Genomic DNA, 21511 nt, shown 5'->3' with positions numbered 1-21511 from the left:
AAATAGTCCACAATATTTCTTTATTGTAGACTGCACAGACCCCAGCCACTTAGAAATATTAAGGACCACCGTGTAATAACACATCCTTTATGAAGAGTTTAAACATTGTGATTAAACATAATGTTATGTCAGTTATAAGCCGTTAAACAGTAGAGGTTGTAGATGGTTTATATCCTCTTACAGCACAAGCACTCTCCTCCTTGAGGAGTCTGTGGTTATAAATGTTGGCAAGTCATTAAAGAGTAACTTACTTTCTAATAAGAAGTCAGCCAAATGAAGTGGGTCATTTGCAGCCATAAATATTAGTGAGTAATCTACACAGTCTGCAGTTGTTAAAATTGATCAGTGTGTTTTGGTCCAGAAGCTCTGCAGCTTGTTTCAATTCCTTTGTTGTAATAAATTTGCATGACTAAGTGCTGTAACTGGTCTTGCTTTTTTTTTTTTTTTTTTTAACCTAATCTTGAGGCCATGTATCCTGGAGGGAAAATCTAGTTTTAGTATCCATTTTGTTCATTCCTTTGACGGTGCACATTCTGAAATAAATGTGTTTTTAATCACTTTATCACAAACTAACAGACACAAAAGAAACTTAGGAGGGGTTGTATTCCAACATACTGGTTGCTGTCTGGGAAAATGTGAACTTTATAGGGATAAAAAGGAAAATGTATAAAGCCCACAGCTCATTTTTGCCAATGGAGCCCTCTAGAGGATTATTATGGCCTCTGCTGGAACAGAATGCACACAGACAGAGATAAATTACAACCTGTCTGTAAAGAATTAGTCTCTCTCTAAAGAATAAGTAAATGATTTGTGAATCAGCGATAAAGCCATCAGATGCAGCTTATAAACACATCATAACAGATGTCTTATATTGATTTAATGCGCCTCTAAAATCCACATGGGGAGCTGATACCCCGGGTCACCTTCTTCCTGGAGGAGGGCGCTCTCAGCTCAGTTTTCATCCAGTTTAGAAAGGTTAGAGTCTACTGATCGGGTCCAGGAACTCAGCAAGACAGTTTCACGTTGTATCTTTCCGGATCCACAACAGACCAGGACACCACAGCACTGTGAGCATCACACCACACTGAATAGACATGGATTACACTATTCGCGCAGCCAACGTGGAGGACTGCAAGGACATAACGCGGATGATCATGGTGAGCAGACACGTGTGCGCGTCCAGGCGTGTAGAGCAGCTGTATGTGACTCTGAAGACGTTTAGTAGCCTAAATGACTCACAGGCTTACGTCAGTAGATCACTCTGCATACACAATGTTGTTGTTATTGTATTATTGAGATGTTATTAGATGAAATGTGTGTATATTTGAACGCAGACGCACCGGAAGTGTATGATTGATGATGGATCACTGACATTTTAAAGATTACTATACTATTATAATATTTGAGATGTTGAATTAGGGATTGGCTTAATGTTATTTATTTTTATTTCCCAGGAATTGGCTGAACATGAGAAAGTCACAGACCATGTGAAAATCACACAGAAAGGTAATGTATATCAACAAAACTAACATACACCATAAAAGTTCAGTTACTGTAGTCTCTTCCTCTGCCTTGACCTTACTTTTACATGTACTTGACCTGCAGAACATCCATGTTTCAAGTCAGATGACATGACTGAAAGGGTAGAGAGCAAAAGTCATTTTAATCATGAACCTAAATCATAGAGACTCCTAACAGATAGCATGTAAGTTGTCTTTGTATCTCACATGCAGACTTGGAGCAAGACGGCTTCTCCAAGAACCCATTCTTCCATGGGATCATCGCCGAGGTTCCTGAACAGCACAGAACCAAAGAAGGTGAGGGGGGAACCGCCGACTCTAGGCCCGTCTAGGCTGCATCTACTACATCTACTGCTACGTACAAGGGAGCAAGATGTGACGTTAGGGAATAAGGGACTAATTAAGGGGCTTACTGGAACAGAAACAGAGTTAATGTTATTAGTAACACCTGTGCTTCTCCTACTATGACAAGTCGAAATTCCTGCTGTAATAAGGGTCAGTCACGCTTTAGATTATTTGATTTATTAGATCAGGGTTCATGTAGATTGAGACTGTCGTTACACAGGGGTGCTGTTCATTGTTATCATGGTTGTTATGGAGCACAGTAAGTTAATTAATTACATTAATAAAGATGGTCAGTAAATCAGGTACTTCCGTCACTAATTACAAAACCATTATGACTACAGAATTATTGATTGAAGAGCTGATTTAATTATTTCAACATGTTTTTTTTCTCTTTTTCTCATATTAACCACTTTATAACAGTTTGGAAACATGCAACTGTGCAACACTTCCAGCTTCTCAGTGGCTGCGCTTAACACTTGTCAGCCAGTCACCTGGTCCATAAAACATATATTTATTAGTTCTGTTACCTAATGTTCTCACACAGTGCTGATGTGGCCTCTCTCCTTACACACCACTTACATAACAAAGCTAAAGCACCGCTTCTCCTCAGAATACAGTAATGAGGACATTAACATACGCTCTGCTGCCCAGCTCGGCCTTTTTCCTCCATGACACAGCCCTTTTTTCCATACACTCACCGTCTCTCGCTGCTCACTGGACTTTGATATCGGACTCCGTACTGACGAGTGGCTGTGTGTGTATAACACCTACATATCCCATGATTGAGATAACAGCTAGCTTTGTTTAATATTACAGTCTTTGTTATTACTGCAACCTTATCAATATCAATTATAATCTGACCAAACTGGTGGCGTTAAAAAAAGATAGGTTTATGATTAATCCTCCTTCTGTTTAATGAATAAACATGTAACTTTCATTTATAGATGTTGCGTGACACCCTACTGTGTTGATGATTAAGTCTTGTCAAAAGTCTTTAGCGTTTAGGGCTCTATAGGGAGATTTTGTAATTTAGGGACATCAGTCCTGAACAGCAGAGAGATAAATCCCCTCATGGAGTCCAGACACTGGTGGTGGTGGTGGCTGATGACTTCTGCTGAGGCTGATGAGGTTGATGAAGTGATGAACTAATGAATCTGTGAAGACTGAGTGATGATGTGGAAGTGGTGGGGCGCACATAACGGCAGCATTAAGGCAGAGAGGAAGAAAACATATTCAAAAAGACAGCTGCAAGACGATAGGCTGACAATGAAGGTGTGTCACCGTGCTATTGGTTAGAAGTGACCTGCTGATGTGAACAGCTGACGTCTCAATTGACGCCTGGGCAATGACAGCGAGGAAATTATGACTGAGCATGCATGAGGGATGGGAATGACAGATGGTTTGAGAAATAAAACTACAGACCTGAGCATGCAAAAGATAGTTTTTCTGCCTGTACTTTCACTAAAGCTCACATTTGTCCAAACCAGCCAGGTTGCATTTTTAACTATCTGTGCCCGATGACTTTCTTTGGAGGCATGTGTGGTTATTTCCAGACTAGCAGGCGTCTTATATCTGCCAGGAGACAGATTACTGTTTTCCTCTGTGCAAAAAAATCAATCAGGAGTGACTGTTTCATGGATACATGAGATCAGTTCTTAAAGATACAGATACATTTAGGAGATGATGTGCAGGTATGAGAACATGGTATAAAATATATCAGAAAGTACAGAGTTGCCAATTTAGTAGAATGAATATTTTATAAATACTGAAAACATTACTGTAAAACTGTTGCACAGACTTGACATTTTTGACTGTTTCCTTTCAGGCCATACGAAGATAGGATACGCACTTTACTTCTATTCCTACAGCTCATGGAAGGGCAGGGCTGTGTATATGGAGGACTTGTACGTGATGCCTGAGTTCAGAGGTACAGTAGGCTGATTCAAACATGCATTAGGACTGATGATATTCACATAATTGTCATTGTTTTTCTGTGATAGATATAATTTGTGATAATAACCTGGAGAAAATTAGCTTTAATATTTAAAAAAAGCACATAAAATATCAAATAATGCATGATTTGTCTTTCAGGGAAGGGTATTGGTAAAGCACTCATGAGCAAGGTAGCGCAGGTGAGTAAAACATGAGTCCATCATTTAACTGCAACCTGTTTGTTTAACCTGTTCTGTCTTTATGCAAATGAGGTCATTTTTGTCAGTTAAACATGCAAAATAATGTATATTATGCCTTGGAGATCCTGTACATCACTGGAAATGTCCTCCTGTTGTCTCGTAGCTGGGCCTCGCCGCTGGCTGCAACCTGCTCAACTTCACCGTTCTTGACTGGAACAAATCATCTGTGGACTTTTACCTCAGGCAGGGCTGCTCCAACATCACAGCTGACTTGGGCTACCAGTATATGAGCTGCAGTGGAGAGGCTTTGGAGCGCCTGGCCCAACCTTAACCCAACACCGGGCTCATGACCTCTTGACTTTTGTAACCATGAGGTCAACTCACACAATGCGGGGATAGAGCGCCACTCAGAGGCCCCGTTCCAAAACTTGACAATCTCAATCGTCGTGCTGATTACTCAAAAAGCTAATGTATTATAATATAATATAATATGACCGTTCGCTAAGCCCCACCTTCCTTAGTTGCTGTTGCTATTGCTGTCAAGCTTTCCATTCTGAAATGGCACACATGCAGTTTACATTGATAACGGTGGCAGATTTACCGCTCAAAATTCTGAAAACAAACAGGGTTTTATTTCACACAGAAGTAAACAAAAGCAGGCTTCTCATTTCTAGTTAGCTATTGTTAGCTTATTGGTGAGTTGGCTGAAAACTGAGTCTCCGATATTTTGATATTTCCAGCTCTTGCTGAAAATGAGAACACTGTAAAATGCACATGATAATATAATGCTAAAAAACTGCACCCAGGCAAAAGTTGGTATCCTTTGCAGGTAAGGAGTAACTTTCCCTAGCTAGATTAGCGCTGGGTAGTAAGCTAGTTAGCTGTAAGCTAGTTAGCTGTAAGCTTGCGGCTTACATAAGAGCAGATAAACGCAGTGTTTAATCTGTTTCTTATTTTGTGTGTTATTTGTATTTTTTTGGTTTTGCTAAGGCTAAAATAAAAGACATGACCTTCCAAACTCTTAATGTACGGAGTAGGCTATCGCTCTTGTTAGCATGCACACTGCGTCAACATGTGGAGAAATCCAAAGCTAGTAAGCTATCACTGGCCAATCGCTGTTTGGGGAGGGGGTTAGCAAATGGTCAATTGCCTTATAATTTAGAGAGTCAAAGATGTAGTTTTAAGTATTGGAATGGGGCCGGTGCAATACATTTAATTAGTACATAACTGAGGCACTGAAATATTGTGTGTGTTTTGTGATTTTCCCTTGTGATTTGTTATGACCAGAGCACCTTTTTTTGTGTGATTAGATCAGAAACCTAACCCCTCTGCCTAAAGTGTGACCAAAATGTAGAAGATATGGCCATGAGAATGGTGTTTTTTGGATTTGTGTGTGGTGGTGGTGGTTGGGATTTTGAAGGAAATCAGTCTTAACATACAATATAAAAAAGTGAGTTTCTGGTACTGTATCCCTTTAAAGATGAAGAAGATGACTATGGCAACAGCGACCAAAGAGTCTGTCACCTCTTCCCTTGTCTTCCAGATGAGGAGCTGTTGTGAAGCACAATGTTGCATTTGCACTATTTTCTTCTTTTTATGCTGTGTATGTCTGTAGAGAGTTCTCCTCATAAAATTGTGCACTAAATGAATCAGTTGGACTCAACCAGAAACCTCCTTCCGTGCAGCCAAACAGAAACTCTTGGGGCTGGTTTCAAAGAAGTGGATGAAGCCTAGAATCAGACAAAAACAATCCATCTGGTGGAATTTGAAAAAAAGAAAAGAAAATCTTGGATCAGGCTCAGCCTGTGTCTTTGAACCTGTCCTGCTAAAATGAGAGTGGCACAATTCTGGTCTGCACTTCTGTTTTATATCCAGTCTGATTTTAAAAAAGGGGGCTTTTGTATCATTTCCAGCAATTTAATGAAAACAGTCTTGAGTTGTGGGTTATATTTAGTTTGTTTTCTCTCACTCTAAACAAGAAAGAACCACTGACCTTTCTTTGTAACTTATGCAGTTTGAGTTTCGGTTTATACTTTGTTTACAAAATGATTTTGTGAAAAATGTAGTTTTTATTTTTTTGGAACATCGATGTGGAAAAATACATTTGAACGCCCAAAAAGTCAATATAGTGTCCAAGGGAACATGGAGAGATATTTATATCCTCCCTTGTCTGCAACTTCCCATCAGAATGCCAGAGCCAGAGCTATAAATTATACGACTTGTAACTCTGTTCCTAACATGGATCACATCAAAGTTCAAACCTGATTCCTGTCAGTCCCAGCTGAGATCTCTACAATAAATCAGACAACTTTGGAAAAAAAACCTGTCGAATATTTCAGATGGTTATTCAGATTCTATTGTACAGGATGTGTATGTAATCACTACACAGTGTAACAGTCAATATAAGTAGACAAGAGAAGTATGATGATGATGTTTTAGGCTCACTTCCACATATTTGGTGCTGTTTTTAGTTTAGCTTAGTCGTCAGGAAGAGCTGAAGTGTGTGTTTCCCATTGTATCATAGAAGTTCTTATTCATATGGTGGGGTGTTTCCAGTGTGTGCTATACCGATATCCATTTGATGTCAAAAGTCATGAACAGTCATTGATGTTTTCCGCCAGTATAAGCATAAGTTTTCATGTGTGATATTGTGATCTAGTGTCAGACTTTGTCAGGTTCTGAAATGGTTAAAAAATACAGTTTGTGTGAAAAGCTTGTGAATCCAGAAAGTAAATAGGTAAGCATTGCAGAACTCATCCATTGAGTTCAGAAAGGGCTTCATTAAGATCAAATCAGTTCTCTCAACCCAAATGGGAGCGGAAAAGCCATCAGCCGAAATTAAAACAGCAAAATCAGCAAAAATGGATTCATAAGTTTTTCACATGATGAATCAGCGAGAAATTTGATGCTGTGATTTTCCTCAAGTGGCCACAAATAGTACCTTCTGGGGTTACCGATACAGTAGAAATACCAAAAGCCATGTTACATTTAGACCTTGTATGTTGGTATAAAGTTCGGTTTCTAAAAAGGTACAGTTTTTTGTCATTGTCACCCTTTCTTGAAAAAAAATAAGTTTCTTTTACTGTGAATCTACAACGTAGTTGATCAGAGGAATAAAACTTGTAAGACTGCAATTGAATAAAGTGACGTGTGAATGTGTATTTTAAGTTTCTTCAGTCTGTGTGTGGTTTTATCCAGTTTAACGGTTTATCAGTTTTTCAGAAATGTAACCAAAATGTGAATAAAAATGACTACTTGAATTGAAAAAAAGTACAAACATAAGAAAATAAATTACGCCTGTTAAGGATAAAAAGCACCGGCAGTCTGCAATTGCATTTGACCTCTAGGGGGTGCACTAACACTACATGTCTTCAATCCAAATTACACTTTTTGTGCTCAGTATACATAGTACAATAAAAAAACTAAAATAGTTATAAACATACTATCTATACATACACAGTATGAATCAAAATTGGAAAACAATGTTAAAAATGATAAACAATGAAAAACAAACTAGCATATATGTAACAAAATAGCAATATTACTATAAAAAACTGTTGTCATCATACACTGATATACAGTATATGATTTATAGGACACCTGGCTTCAAATGATCAGTGCGTGGGGCCCCACAAACACACCAGTGCCCCTGAAAGATGTGTTGCGCCCCTGCTACTATTTACAGGATTGTTAAAAACTAAATTCTGCTACACAAAACCGTTTATTTTTCAGACTTTACACCGCATTCTGCTCGATTCTTGTTAAATTACTTTTACTTCCTTGGCTCTATAAAAATGTATTCGAATGAAACAATCTGAGAGGGAAAAATCACTAAAGCTCTTGGTTGGGAAACATTGTTTTAGAAACAGTAAGGCAAAAAAATGTCCCTTTTTGAAATAGTTTGACTTTAAAATGTATTTAATTTGGTTCATAAAACCGTGAAAAGCATTTTAAACTTTTAGATTAACTTGTTTTTGTTTTTGTCAACAGAGAACTGTATCCTCCACATGTCCACACAGATTATGGAGGGGTTCATTACCCAATAAATTAAGTTTTTTGACTTTAGATTGGTTGGTAAATGGGATTAAGGGCATCATCCTGGCGCTCACCTGTTGATGGCACAGTGGCTATACGGTAACTATAAGCAGAGCAGCCTGCTGCATCTTTACCGATACACTACAGCCACCGTGTGGTCACACCGGGAACTGTTACACGCGTCAATGGCACATATTTTCAAGGCATGCAAGTTGATGAAAGTGATTTGAGAAGCAGAGGAAGCTCCGATGCGCCTCGTGAGGTGTTTTTTCTCGCGCATACCTCGTGGATTTTTCATGGCGGATGCCAGCTGGTATCACAGCATCAGAGCTGGAGCGCACGGAAAGTTCAAGCCAAAGTCTATGTGTGTGAGTGTGTGTGTATTTGTGTGTGTGTGTGTGTGTGTGTGTGTGTGTGTGTGTGCAGTCTGTCTGTCTGTCTAATACAGTGACCCCCCAGCAAGCAGTTTAAAGGGAAGACAAGAGAGCTGAGTCAACGAATCGCAAGGAGAAGGATGCAACAGTTGATGTGCGCGACTTGCACCGTGCACACTTCTCTTGGATTTGGAGACACACACGGAGGATGGTGGCTTTGATCTGATCTATGTGGAGGAAGGATCTGATGTTTTTACCGATTTAAAAATCTGTCAGATAAACCGAAAATTAAGACAGCCCGTGTAAAAAAAAAAAAAAAAAAAAAAAAAAAAAGAAAAGCAGTGGGTGTTTTAGTTGTAGGCTGTCCGCTTGCGCGTCTCACCAAAATGGACAATCGGACAGAAATGCATTTGGAGGGACTTCATGCTCTACTGGAATGGAGTTGAAGTGCGGATTTCGGATGGTCTGCGGCGGTGAGTAGCAGTGCAGTCTGCACCAACATGCATCGGATTCTGCAGAGGAGGCGAGTGCGCAAGCTGCGGGTCGTCTGGGCTTCTCTGGCTCTGGTGGCTCTGTCTCTGGCCGCATGCAGCGCGCTGTTCACGGCGTGGACTTGGCGACAGACGCGCGACCTGTCGCAGTCCTTTAAGATCCTGCAGGACCGACTGGAGCAGGTTTGTATTAAAAACCAATCAAGCCTGCAAACACCCCCCCACCCCCCCACCCTCCCTTTCCTCATCCCCCCCCCCCCCCCCCCCCCTCCCCCTCTGAATGGCATGCATATCCCTACCAACAATAATATTTACTCGCCTGTACGTTTTAAAGAAGTGTTTGTTATGTAACTACTTTTGTGCCTGCGGTTACTGGGATCTTCGCGGGGGGTATATGAAAAAATGCAAGTCCACATTTAACCCCCAACACCCCCTCCTCCTTCTGTCTTCCCCCCCTTTGCACGTACTCTATTCTGTTTGTACCATTTCTCTGCTTGGCACTTTTATTGCTTACCAATAAGCGCAGTCAAGTTGTACAGTTACTGCTTATTTTCGTATCCAACCCCCCCTCTGTTTCACCCGCCATGTTTAATTACTCTGGTGCCAGTTGTGTTCCAGTTTTATCTCAATTTACTGGAAAGGCTCAACTATTTGGCATGTGAGCACCCAACTTGTCTGCAACTGAGGCTTGAGGCGTGAACCGGGCTGGATGATAAAGTGTGGCAAGTGTAAATCATTTGCAACATGCCACAGCCACTTCTCATGCACAGGTCAGGAGTTACATTTGCAGAAATGCAGTCCTGAGTTTTTAAACTTCTTGCACTTGCAGCATGAGGTTGCATCACGAAGCAAATTCTTTTTCGACGAGCAGCCAAAAGGACCTGATGGAAATTCCTCTGGTTTCAAGTTTACAAAACCAGGTTGCACTGGATTTGAGATCAGGGAACAGGTTGGCTGTGTATCATGTTGACAGACTTGCACACACATATACACACACACATACACACACACACAGTTTCTCCCTCACTCACACATACACACAAACACCTCAAAATTGGACACGTGGAGTGTTGATGCTGGAGACTTTCCCAAGGGGCCCCGTTCTGTCCATTTGACCGTTAGCCAACTCCTGATGAGAGCCAGTGAGTGAACGTCTGGAGAGTGAAGAGCAACTCAGTGCCTCTATTTCCACAGTAGCACTAAATTTAAACACTCTTTTCCTGCACCACTTCTCTTCTTACTTCATATAGGCCTCCTTCGGTCATTTGGTGGGCCCCCAGCCAAGGATTTAAAAGTTTGCTGGCTTGACAAAATTCATTTCTTACTCAGAAAGGGAGTAAAGACGAGAGGAATGCAAAGCACTAAAAACACGCATTAGGTGTCGCAACCAGTCTCTGAGGAAGTGGTAGACCTATGCTAAAGCTAGCATGGCAGCAGCGGCAGGATACTGGAAAAGACAAGCCTGTTTATGTGGCTGGCTGGCTGGAAGAGGCACAGAGTCTGTGGCTGTGTGGGATCTGCCAGAGCAGAGTCCTAATAAACTTATTGGACATTTGTTAATCATGTGGTATTTTTCTCTCTCTTTCAACAGGTCAATACACAGAGGAAGGCCATTGTTCAGCTCATTCTGGAGAAGAGAGAGCTGCTGGTGGGCCAGAGAGTGAAGAGAGATGGTATTGCAAATCAGAACTCCCAACACTGACAACATATACAGTAGAAATGTGTGCTTTTTAGCCGTCCAGATCACCACAGACACAATATACTTACCCACTGCACTCTGTTGTTTTTTTGGGAAGAACATTTAACACAAATGCTGGCCAGTCTTGGCCCACATGCCACTTTGGTCGGGTCTAGCGGGCCCGCAGGCACTATACCGCTGCTAAAAGTTGACACAGGAAAAAGTAGGCAGCTGGATGACTGTTTCAGAAATTACAGGTCTGACCAGAACGGCCTCGGAGCCCAGAAAACCAGCTGGCGCGGGAGCGAGGCCTTGTTGCACGCTTTTGGGCAATGAAATTGATTTTTTCCCCCCCGTGAGCACACGACTGACACAGCTATGATTTATTGTGAAAGCGGTGATATTTGATGACCTATCATTGCGGTATTTATAGCCACATGCTTGCGTCACCGTCACAGGGTTGCTTGATTGTTCACATTTTGTCCGAGGGTGAACCCTCACACGCTTTTATGCTGGATTTCAGTGGAGGAGACGAGTGTCCAAATTTGACAAAAGGATTCGTTTAGGGAGCCGCATGTCTCGCCAAAACAATTCTATATTGATATCCTGCAGGTATTAGCCTTTTTTTTTTCTCTAGTAACTGATAGCTTGCTTTGTCTTCCAAAACGCATTAAACAGTGTTCAGAAATTCATAACTACCAATGGAGAAAAAAAAAAAAACCCCAGCTTTTTCTAGTTTGTGGAAAGTTGACCGCCAGCAGGACACTGCTGTTATGTTCTCTCATGATGACTGACAGCTTAAGTCAGGAAAATCTGGCCAGCCTGAGGGCTTTACGCTCGCCCATAGCAAATCCAAAATCTACAGGGTCACCCACCTGTGAGTTATTTTAGCAGGGACTTAATATTCCTGTACGATGGCGGGGGCCCGGTGTTTGGCTGCTCCATCCTGAAACATAAAGTATGTATTTCACAGTTCAGACATACAGTATTCCAGTTGTATCTGTGTTTGAAATCGCTCCCCCTAGGCCAGATTGCAAAGCTAAAATAAACCTCTAGTAAGTAACAAGAGCAGGCATTCTTCAGCTCTGGCCTTTTAGCGTTGTGTTTTATTTATTGTATTTATCTGAGCAGGGGCCATATCTGTTGCTTCACTCTGGTCTTAATCAACTCTTTTGGGTCACAGAGCAGCCAAAAGACCTTTTTGACTCTCTTTTTCCGGCGCTTCATTTCTCTTATTTAGCTTTCTAGCATTTTAGCTCGTGTCTCTCAGGCTACGCTTAATGCTTTTGCCCTGTCCATCTTCTCTTTATCTCCTCCGAACACACACACACACACACACACAAACACACAACTCTCAAACACATCTCTCTCCTCTTCTTTCTCTGTATTTTCTAGATGACTGCAACCAGCTGGCACTAAGATTAGCCCCCACAGGAAAGAAAAAAAACAAAACTAAAAGAGGCACACGCTTCTGACTGAAAATAAGTTTGAGGAAATATATTGAAGCATGTGAAAGGAAATCCTTTGCCCATCTGCTAACCGCGTTAAAACCAGCCAGGTTGAATCTAAATGGCCGCAAATTAACACACCATGTTATTTGACAGATACAGATGGGAATGATTGTTTTATCAAAAAAAACCACAGACATGGTTTTTTTTGCCGTTTAAACTCATATTCTGTCTCTTCCTTGCCTTCCGAAGGGGGGACGTCGCGAGGGAGGAATGGAAACGGAAAGAAAGCGGCGTCTCATTTTGAGAGTAAGTGGCTTGGCAGATCCCTTATAGCCGTCTCATGTAGCATCTGCTGAAGTGGTTTCAATCATATACCCCTATACAATTGCACTCATAAAATCTTAATTGACTTTCCCTTTCCTTTCTCTTTCTATGTCCCTTTCACTTTCCACCAGTAACCAAAGTCTCCTCTCAGCAAGGTAAGACTCATAAAACTGGAAGACGGAGGATGATCTGCGAATATTTCGTTTAAGAGATGAATAACCTTGGATGTGTTTGTGTGTGTTAGTGGGAGAAGGTGGTGTGATAAAGGGCTGGGAAGAGAGGATGTTGAATATGACCAAAGCGGTGAGGTACAACAAGGAGCAAGGTACCTTTACTGTGGAGAAGGCAGGCGTCTACTTCCTTTTCTGCCAGGTACGTCTCTAAACTACACTGTTATTTCTCACATGCCCCTTTAAAGCTGCACTAATCAATAGTTTTATATTAAGAAGACATCAAAAGACTACTTGTATGTGAAAATTGTCACTTGTCTTTACAGTTTTGTTCAGTCACACCACTCATTTTCAGGAAGAACGCTATAATAAACTGACTGTATGCTACCTTTCCAAGAGCAAACATCAAATAGCCAAAGTTAGCTACTAGCTGGTGAACACAGTCAAACATTTAGCAGCTAAATAGCCAGATATTTCCTTCAAGAGTTGGTGGAAACGTGGAAATGTGTCTTTACACAATAGCATTACTAGGCAACTGTTGGCTAACAGGTTTGTATCAAATTTATGGGGTGATAATCATAGATATATTATAAGAGCTGAACACAGCACTTCCACTCTGCCATGCAGCCAATTTTTCCCAGTGGCCACAGGTGGTATTGCAGCGAAAAATCCCCCCGCGGCCCAAAAAGCTTTTTCCCCATATATCACCACTGTCTGTAAAACCGTTGACAGAACAACTTGAACTGAGGTAAATTATGACTCTATTATGAATTTTTTTCCCCTTGAGCCGAGAAAAGCAATTTAAAAATCCATGATGTCGCCATAATTCAGAGTCTATGGTCCGAGCTGGAACTTGTGGGCTGGACAAGTGGGAGAAACACTATTCAGTGAGACACATACCCCCGGAAGTAAACCCAGAAGCTAGAAACTTTTTTGGCGTATGCGCCGGCCAAGCAATTCTTATTGGACTGAATAGGCGCCATTTTCGGTGCGGTATCCAGCTCTTATAATATATCCATGGTGATAATATGTCAAGATTTTTCTGCTGCCCCCAAGTGGCCAAAAGATTAGTTACAGCAGAACAGAACATAAGGTATCTGTAAGATTTAGCAGATGGATTCTGTAAAATAGTTTCTGTTTTGGTAACTCCAGGACAAAAAGACTCAATGTCTTTTTAAAAGTAACATTTTGTTATTTCATTAATATCCAGACTGCTATTCTGTCCATTTTGATTGGAAAAAAAAAATCCAACAAGGCCGAGATATTAGACTGCAGTACACTTATTCTTGGTCTTGTTTACAATATTTCCAGATTTAAATAATAATTTTGCCCATATTTTCTGTGAAATAGAGAAAAGGCTTTTGTGTGAGGCGTTGGAACAAAAAGTACTGTTTTGGTATTGGTACTGAAGATGTATCAGGTATCCTCTTGGCACTGGTATTGAATTTCAAATATTACATTTGAAAGGAAAACCCAAAATCTGGTGAAATTGTGTATGTGAAGTGTTTTTTTCTTTTTTAGTCATGTGCAGTTTTCATTTGGATTTTTAAACATTACAGACTTAATGAAAATAGGGAATTGGGTAAGTGGTAAGATTAATTTCAGCCCTACTTCTGAGTTTCTAAAAAAGCAGCCTTTATTTTCTGCAAGCATCAGTCATACTGTAGAAGTATGTATCATGTTTTTTGGAGAAGTGGATATCAGGTTTCGGATAATCTCATGTAGCCAGACCTCGGTCTTGTCAAGTTGACAGAGGTCTGGAGAAAATCTAGCCAGGAAAGAAAAAAAGACAATAGTGGGACCTTGGAAACCCTGAGGCAGTCTGGTTAGTTTTCTGTTTGAATAGTTCAGAATAAACACGTTCTGCTGGTGCCTCCGCTGACCTCTCTTGACAAGATGGAAGTCTCTTCATCTCCTCTCTGTCTCTGTCAGGTGTTGTTCAATGAGCAGGAGTCTCAGTATGTGAAGCTGGACGTTGTGACCAGCGACCAGAGGCCGCAGAGGCTGCAGTGCTTGGAGGGTTACGGGACGACTCCCTCCGCAGGGCCGCACCCCTTCCACTTCCTGAAGCCCTGCCAAGTGTCCGGACTCCTGCGACTGGACAAAGGCACGGAGCTGCACGCCATCACAGGCCCGTCCTTCAGACTGCACAGTGTGGGCAATCCCTCAGCCTCGCCTCACGTCTTCAGCATCTTTAAAGTCAACTGAACCTTGGCGCTGATCTGATCTGGGATGGAAACTTTTTAAAAGTACATTAACTCATCCGAATGCAACAAAATTCACTTGTTTTTTGTATGGATGAGATTTTTTTTCTACACGGTATAACAGTCATAAGCAGTGGGGGCATCACATCCTGCTACCGCCTCTTCCCAAAGACGTTAATTTGAAAGACAAACCTGACATTTGTGGAAGTTGTTGTGGAATCTTTCTCTGGAAAGCGGTGCTGTTTTGGAACGCAGAAACACAGACTTTGGATTAAAACCAAGACTTGAAGTGGACGAAATGCCTCTAAGAATGTCTGCCGAGAGAACAGATGTGATGGAAGCTGTCCTGTAGATAAAGGGCTTCGTATAAAAGAAAAAAAATACTTGGATGTTCCTCTTAGCCTTGGTTTCATGTAATAAATTGTGCTTACACTCTCTTTATAAGACTGTCTATAAAGCTGTGCATGCACCTTCCACTTTTATATCACCAGTGCCTCAAGAAGCTGAGAGCACATCAGCGAGCAAACAGATAAACAGCCTAAATGAGTTGTCATTGATATTTTTTATACTGTACCGTCTATGTGAGTGTGTGTGCGTGAAGTAACATTTAAGTAAGCATCTTCTTTAAATACCGTGTATCTACTTCACACATATTTTATTAGGAGCTGGCATACAACGGGGAACATTTAAGATTTTTAAATAACATGGAAGTGAATTTTTACTCTTTTCTAAAGGTCAAAATTGATCATAAGATATTTTTATGAATGAGGCCTCATTTGTAGTCTGCTTGGCTTTACTTGTGAAAAGTAGGTGGCAAGTTATAGGAAAGCATGGAGCTTTGAATATAGCCTCTTCTCTCTTTTCTGCTTTTGTCATTTTTGTTGCGGTGACACATTAACACTCAAATCTTTTTTGTAAATCATCACATAATTGTGTTTGAGGCCCTCATACAGTACATCCAAAGTGTTGCTATTAAGAAGTTGCTATTAAATATTACACACGTTTTGTACTATAAAGGAGCATTGGGATTTTCTGATTCTGTGACTTATAGATAATCAGATCATTTTTAAATCCGTCTGTTGCAAAACAAGAGGAAAGGAGTGTATTTATGTATATTTACATAAATGATTTACTCACCAATAACACTGTAAACATTTTAAAAAGTAATAATTGAATATATTTAGCATGTTTTTAGCCACACTAAGTGTCATTTGGCTGGTCAGTCCACCACTATATGGTCCAAATTGAAATATCTCCACAACTATTGGATGGATTAATGAAATTTTGTGCAGACATTCATGGTCCCCAGAAGATGAACCCTAATGGCTTTGGTGATCCAAATGGCTTTGGTGTTTCCTTGAGCGCCACCATGAGGTCAATATTTGTGGTTTTGAGTGAAAAATCTTGCTAACTATTGGTTGGATTGCAATTAAAAGTTGGTACAGACAATCACGCCCCCATCAGGATGAACTGTAATAACTGTGGTGACCCTCTGACTTTTCATCTAGCTTCACCAGCAGGTAAACCTTTAAAATTTATGACCAGATACCTACAAAACTAATTCCCATGAGCCTCAGCTGTACTTTGTGTTTTGAGCTAATTGGCAAAAGTTAGCATGCTAACATATTAAGCCATGATGGTAAATATTGCAAACATTCTGTGCTAAACATCATGTTAGCATTGTCATTGTGAGCATGTTGGCATTTAGCACCACTGTGCCAAAGTACAGCTTCACAGAGCTGCTAGCTGTAGACTTGTTCAATAAGCAAAAGTCACACAGTGAGTCAGCAATTTTAGTAAAACATAATTGCCTTTTTTATGTTGCTGTTTTACACATAAAGTCAACATGGTCTGTTACAGCCTCAGCTGTACTTTTGGTTTACAGTGCTAATAAGCAAATATTAGCATGCTAACATGCTAAATTAAGATGGTGTACATGTCATTGCATGGTAGTTTGCGAATGTTAGCATTATTACCTTTAGTTTAGCCTTGCAGAGCTGCCAGCATGGCTGAAGACCCTATTGTGGCTCTACTTTGAATTTTTCTTATTCTAAAAGCCAGAAGCGTTTATCCAAAGTCCAAATCAGTTGAATGACACCAAAGCACAGCTCTGGAAAAGGGTTAAGAAGAAGATACTTTGTGATACATTGTAAATGGAGAAGTCCAAGGTTAAACTGTATATAGCTACATCTTGATAAACTAACAGAAATTAACTAGGCGGTTCTGACTGAGATAGAAAAATCACAATATTCCACCCACCTTATATTTAATTAGTTAGTTAATAGTTTCAAATTCAAAAAGATATACATCCATTTAAAAAAAATTATATTATTCAAGCTTCTGTATTTGTTCCGACAGGTTTCTCAGTCACATTATTGTGTAAAACTGTGACTTCTTTATTTTAATCTCTATGGAAATGAAACTCCTTCCATTTTCTCATATGGCACTGCTGCTTTCTGTAATATTCCCTGCTACAATACAAACAGTGTGTATTTCTAGCAGTGGGTTTCAGCACTCCCACTCTTGTTTATAAGTAGTTTTTGTGGACAGACCACATTGGTTTGTCCTCAGCACTTTACTGTAGCGAACCTAGTGTTTTTAATTGGAGCCAAACATTCATGTTTCAAATGGAAAATATCAGAATTTGAAGTGTAGACATTACATCCTGTTTGATTTCCTCATCGTTTTCCTCTTCCCTTTAGTGTCTCACTCATGCACCTAGTGCCCACCACCCTGTGCACCTCATATTTCCCTGTCAGCAGCTATCAGACCGCACACACACACATACTGAATCCCCTGAGTGTCGTACACACACACACACACACACAACTACACACATACACACACATAAGCAGCGTCTAAATTTTCACTTCCTGAATCTGAACCTGAACCACATAGCTGAAAGTCTTTGAGGAAAAACATGCCTCGTTCCTCCCGCGCCAACCTTACCACGCACACATTCACATGGTCTCACACACTTCCCTGCCCCAATTCCTATTTTTCTAAATGTCAAAGTTTATCACCACCACGGAAAATCTTGTGAAGAAGTTCTCTGTAAAATGATGATGTATGCATTGCCTGAAAGTTTTGTTTTTTTTTTTTTTTTTTAAATTTCTCAACTCACTCATCATAAATGTTGAATAAACTTTTTGTTGTTGTTTTTGAAAAAGCTATACTTTAAAAACCATACCATAAATTTTGTTTCATGAAACATCTCGTGTGTCTACAAAAATGAAAAGGAAGGTGAGCAGAAAATGTAAAGTCGTAAGTCGTCATGTGATAAAAATGTCTCTCTGGGATAAATTGGATGGGATATAGAGTAAATTTAAAGCTGCACTTTTCAATATTTTTATATTGACAATGGGTCAAATAATTATGTGTAATGTGAAAGACGTCACTCGTAATGACAAACCCACAGGTATTTATTACTCAGCGGTTCCCCTCAGCTCTGTGGAGCATTTTAGCGTTTTATAGCCCATTTGTTTTGGATTTATGGCACGCAACTTTACTGTTTGACTCACTTTTGCCGCTCTCATCAGCTTTTCATCTGCCTTAGTGAACACGAGATGTAATAAACCTGCTGTAAACTACCGGACCAGCGCCAAATATCAGAGTGACAAAATTAGCAATTAGCGTTAGCCAATAAAGATAGTGAAGCACTAAAGAGCCAGCTATTTCCCTCAGGAGTTAGTTGGAGCCAAAATAGAGCTAGAAACAGACTAAATATTGGACTTTCATTCATCAGTTAGACAGAAACATGAATCCAAATGGATGTTATGCTGCATTTCATTTCCAGCTCTGGCCGGGTTAGCCGTTGTTAGCCATGGTTAGCAATACCAGTTGTTAAGGCATTATGCAGTGTTTTGCACATACAAACAGCGTATCAACACGTCCACAGATAGAAGTTGGACAATACTGTGTGTATGACTGATTTAATGGATACACAAATAAGACAAAGGTGCTAATACACAGTATATTACTACATTTTTCACACTGTTGTTGCAGAGAGCAGCCATCTTGGATTTTGAGGTCGGGGTTGGTGAGGTTCTTCCGACTTTCCGAGCTGGAAATCCGACTTCAGGGGGTGTTCTAGTTGAAATTTCCGACTGGGAACTCAGATTTCAGACTTCCCAGTTCAAATGGAATGCACCATTAATGTCACTTCATGTCTGCTGGATGTCTAAATAGCAACTCTTCGCTAACAAGTTAGCATAACAACTTTATAAGATGATAATATGTCAACTGTGTTTACAGCTTGTTTCGCTGTCCCCAAGTGGCCAAAAAGGTAATTAATATTGCTTTAAGAAATCTTTTAATAGCAGACAATAATATGTAACCCTTATACTGAACAATATGTCAGTTAAAAATAGTAGTAGACATAAATAAACTCATTGCAGTTTTCAATAAATATATTTTGTGACTTTGTGACATCTAAACTGGGAATACAACAACCAATAAAATCTAACCAAATACTTGAACTGGTCATACTATAATTCATGGGTTCCTAACTTTTTTGGCTTTTGATGCCTAATCACAGGTCATGTCCTCAGGGCGGGCATGAGTTGTGAGCAGTTCAACCAAGGATTGATTTTTGCTACTCTGATTGTTGCATTTGAAGGGTTTTTAGAGGCCCCAAAGAGCTAAAAGTAACAGGTATTTAAAAAAAAAAACCAAAAAAACAGAAATAAATGTTTTTCTATCTTATCCCTTTATTTTCTTGTGACCCTCAGATTGACCTTGGGACCCCTTGGAGGGGTTCAGAGCCCCAGTTTAAGAATCACCAATGTAATTAATTCTGGCAAACAAGTCACGCACTACTTATTGTTATATTTATTGTTATCGAGATAAACATGACTATGATTTATTGGAATATACAGTATATATTAAGCCTTACTGTAAAGTAATATAATGAGATTTTACTCCAGAATCTGTTAAGTCTGTAATGTTTATTTATTGCAATAATATATAGATAATGTTGATGTTATACCTCTTATATTGCAAAAATTACTGATTGATAGTCTCTGAAGAGAGACTGTTACAGAATATGGGTGAATTTGTGAACTTTAATCACATTTTCAACAATATAAGCTTCATTTTTTCCTCTATTTTGACATTTAAGTACATTATCAGTTTCTGCAGTGACCCAAAGTAAGAAACTAAAGCACTCAAGTTTCTCCTCATAAAAACATCAGCTACGTGCTTGAGATTTAAAAGTAAAATTAATGTACAGTACAGAAGAGCATTCACCCGAGACAGTGAATATATTACGAATAATGAGACTGTCAGTATGTGCTTAAAGGGAGTTGACATAATCTCCACTCTTCCATAAGGAATCATAAAGCTGAGATAACAGTAAATAGTAAACTGTGTGACAGGAGGACTCCTCACCTTTAGTCATCATGAATCACTAACCATCTGCTTCTCAAGGTTGTTGTTGGGTGTAGCGCATGTGAGTGAGTGTGTGTGAGTGTGTGTGTGGGAGACAGAGAAAAGTGGGATAAAGGCCTGTGAAAAGGGGAAACTGAATCACTGTCGTTATCGCAGCCTCCCACATTTACATCTTTCTGCTTTTGCGTAACCATGACAGCAGACAAACTGCAGTATTTAGTTGCTGAAGTGTCTTATTTTATCTCCATCAGGAGTCCAACCAAATGAGGTACATAGCAAAGTTTCAAGCAAAGAGTTTCCTCTTAAAAGCCTTTCACAAAGCTGCTGGGAGCTGAGCAACTCAGAATTACCAAGCTGTCACCGCAGCAACAGGTTTACCCTGTTCCTATGGTGACAACATATTTATTTCATGTTTCATCAAAATAAGTTGCTTGCTATTATTTACTATGCACTGTGTCTACAGTAATGGATTGTCTGTCAGTAAATGTGAAATAATATTCATCAATACACAAGAGTGTGAAAAGGAACTACACTGGATTATATAAAATTAGATTAAATGAGATTAGGTTCAAAAAATCTAAACTGATTTTAATTAATATTTAAATCAAATTATGAAATAAATTGAATTAAATATGAATAATATTGGACTAGATTCATTTAAATGAAAGTCAATTAAATTAAATGTTAGATTGAATTACATTAAATTAGTTTAATTCAAATTAAATTTCAAATGAATTCAATTTTTTTTAGAATTAAATTCATTGATATGATTTAAATAATAATCATAATAAATAAGTTAAATTAAATTAAAAATGTAATCAAGAATTTAATTAAAAATCAAATTAATTTAATTATAATATAAAATTTAAAAAATGTAATTAAGAATTTAAATTAAAAATTAAATCAAATTATTAATTTTATTATAAATTAGATAAAATAAAAATTGAATTTATAACATGGCTAATAAAACAGAAGGGCTGGATTTAAAAAAAAAAAAAAAAAAAAAAAAAAAAATCGATATTCCGATTCAAATCGATCGTCATTTGAGTGATACAATATCAATTCATAAAATCCCAGGATCAATCTTTTAATATACGCCTTTTCCTGTGGATGTGTGAAGCTTTAACCCCGTTAGTCTTGCACAGCCAGACTTTGGTTCAACGACATCTAGCCACGTGAGAGACTAGTGAACCTCAAAAAAACATGGCGGGAGCTTCTCCACTGAAAGCATCGCCGAGCCTAAAAGGCAGATGTACGGTTGCATTTCAGATATAATATACAGATATAATCCTGACATGAACTAAACGTCATAACACACTTGTGTCTACATGATGCGAACTGTCTCTGCACCGCACCCTCTGCACTAAAGAAAGCACTTGTACTAATTTTATCTGGTCAC

The 21511-nt window shown here is 39.4% G+C and overlaps 2 protein-coding genes and 1 long non-coding RNA gene across 3 annotated transcripts; 2 read left to right on the top strand and 1 right to left on the bottom strand.

Moving 5' to 3' along the window:
- The first annotated feature begins 824 nt into the window (after positions 1–824).
- LOC122973656 (diamine acetyltransferase 1-like) lies at positions 825–7164 on the top strand. The gene is made up of 6 exons (XM_044341355.1): positions 825–1157; positions 1455–1506; positions 1734–1817; positions 3691–3792; positions 3957–3997; positions 4161–7164. Exons 1-6 carry the CDS (start codon positions 1095–1097, stop codon positions 4326–4328), a joined length of 510 nt encoding a protein of 169 aa, XP_044197290.1. The 5' UTR covers positions 825–1094; the 3' UTR covers positions 4329–7164.
- A 958-nt stretch (positions 7165–8122) lies between these two features.
- tnfsf12 (TNF superfamily member 12) lies at positions 8123–15743 on the top strand. The gene is made up of 6 exons (XM_044341693.1): positions 8123–9080; positions 10489–10570; positions 12276–12332; positions 12482–12505; positions 12595–12722; positions 14453–15743. Exons 1-6 carry the CDS (start codon positions 8907–8909, stop codon positions 14726–14728), a joined length of 741 nt encoding a protein of 246 aa, XP_044197628.1. The 5' UTR covers positions 8123–8906; the 3' UTR covers positions 14729–15743.
- Positions 14820–19099, bottom strand: LOC122973890. Its single transcript, XR_006400152.1, has 2 exons — positions 16701–19099; positions 14820–14963 (listed from the first exon to the last, which is right to left on the bottom strand). It is a non-coding gene; the product is annotated as an uncharacterized LOC122973890 (long non-coding RNA).
- Between the last annotated feature and the right edge of the window lie 2412 nt (positions 19100–21511).

Source organism: Thunnus albacares, chromosome 22 (genome assembly GCF_914725855.1).
Source record: "Thunnus albacares chromosome 22, fThuAlb1.1, whole genome shotgun sequence".
Lineage (NCBI taxonomy): Eukaryota > Metazoa > Chordata > Actinopteri > Scombriformes > Scombridae > Thunnus > Thunnus albacares.
Note: the sequence above shows the minus strand (reverse complement) of the source record. Positions and strands in the feature narration are given on the sequence as shown.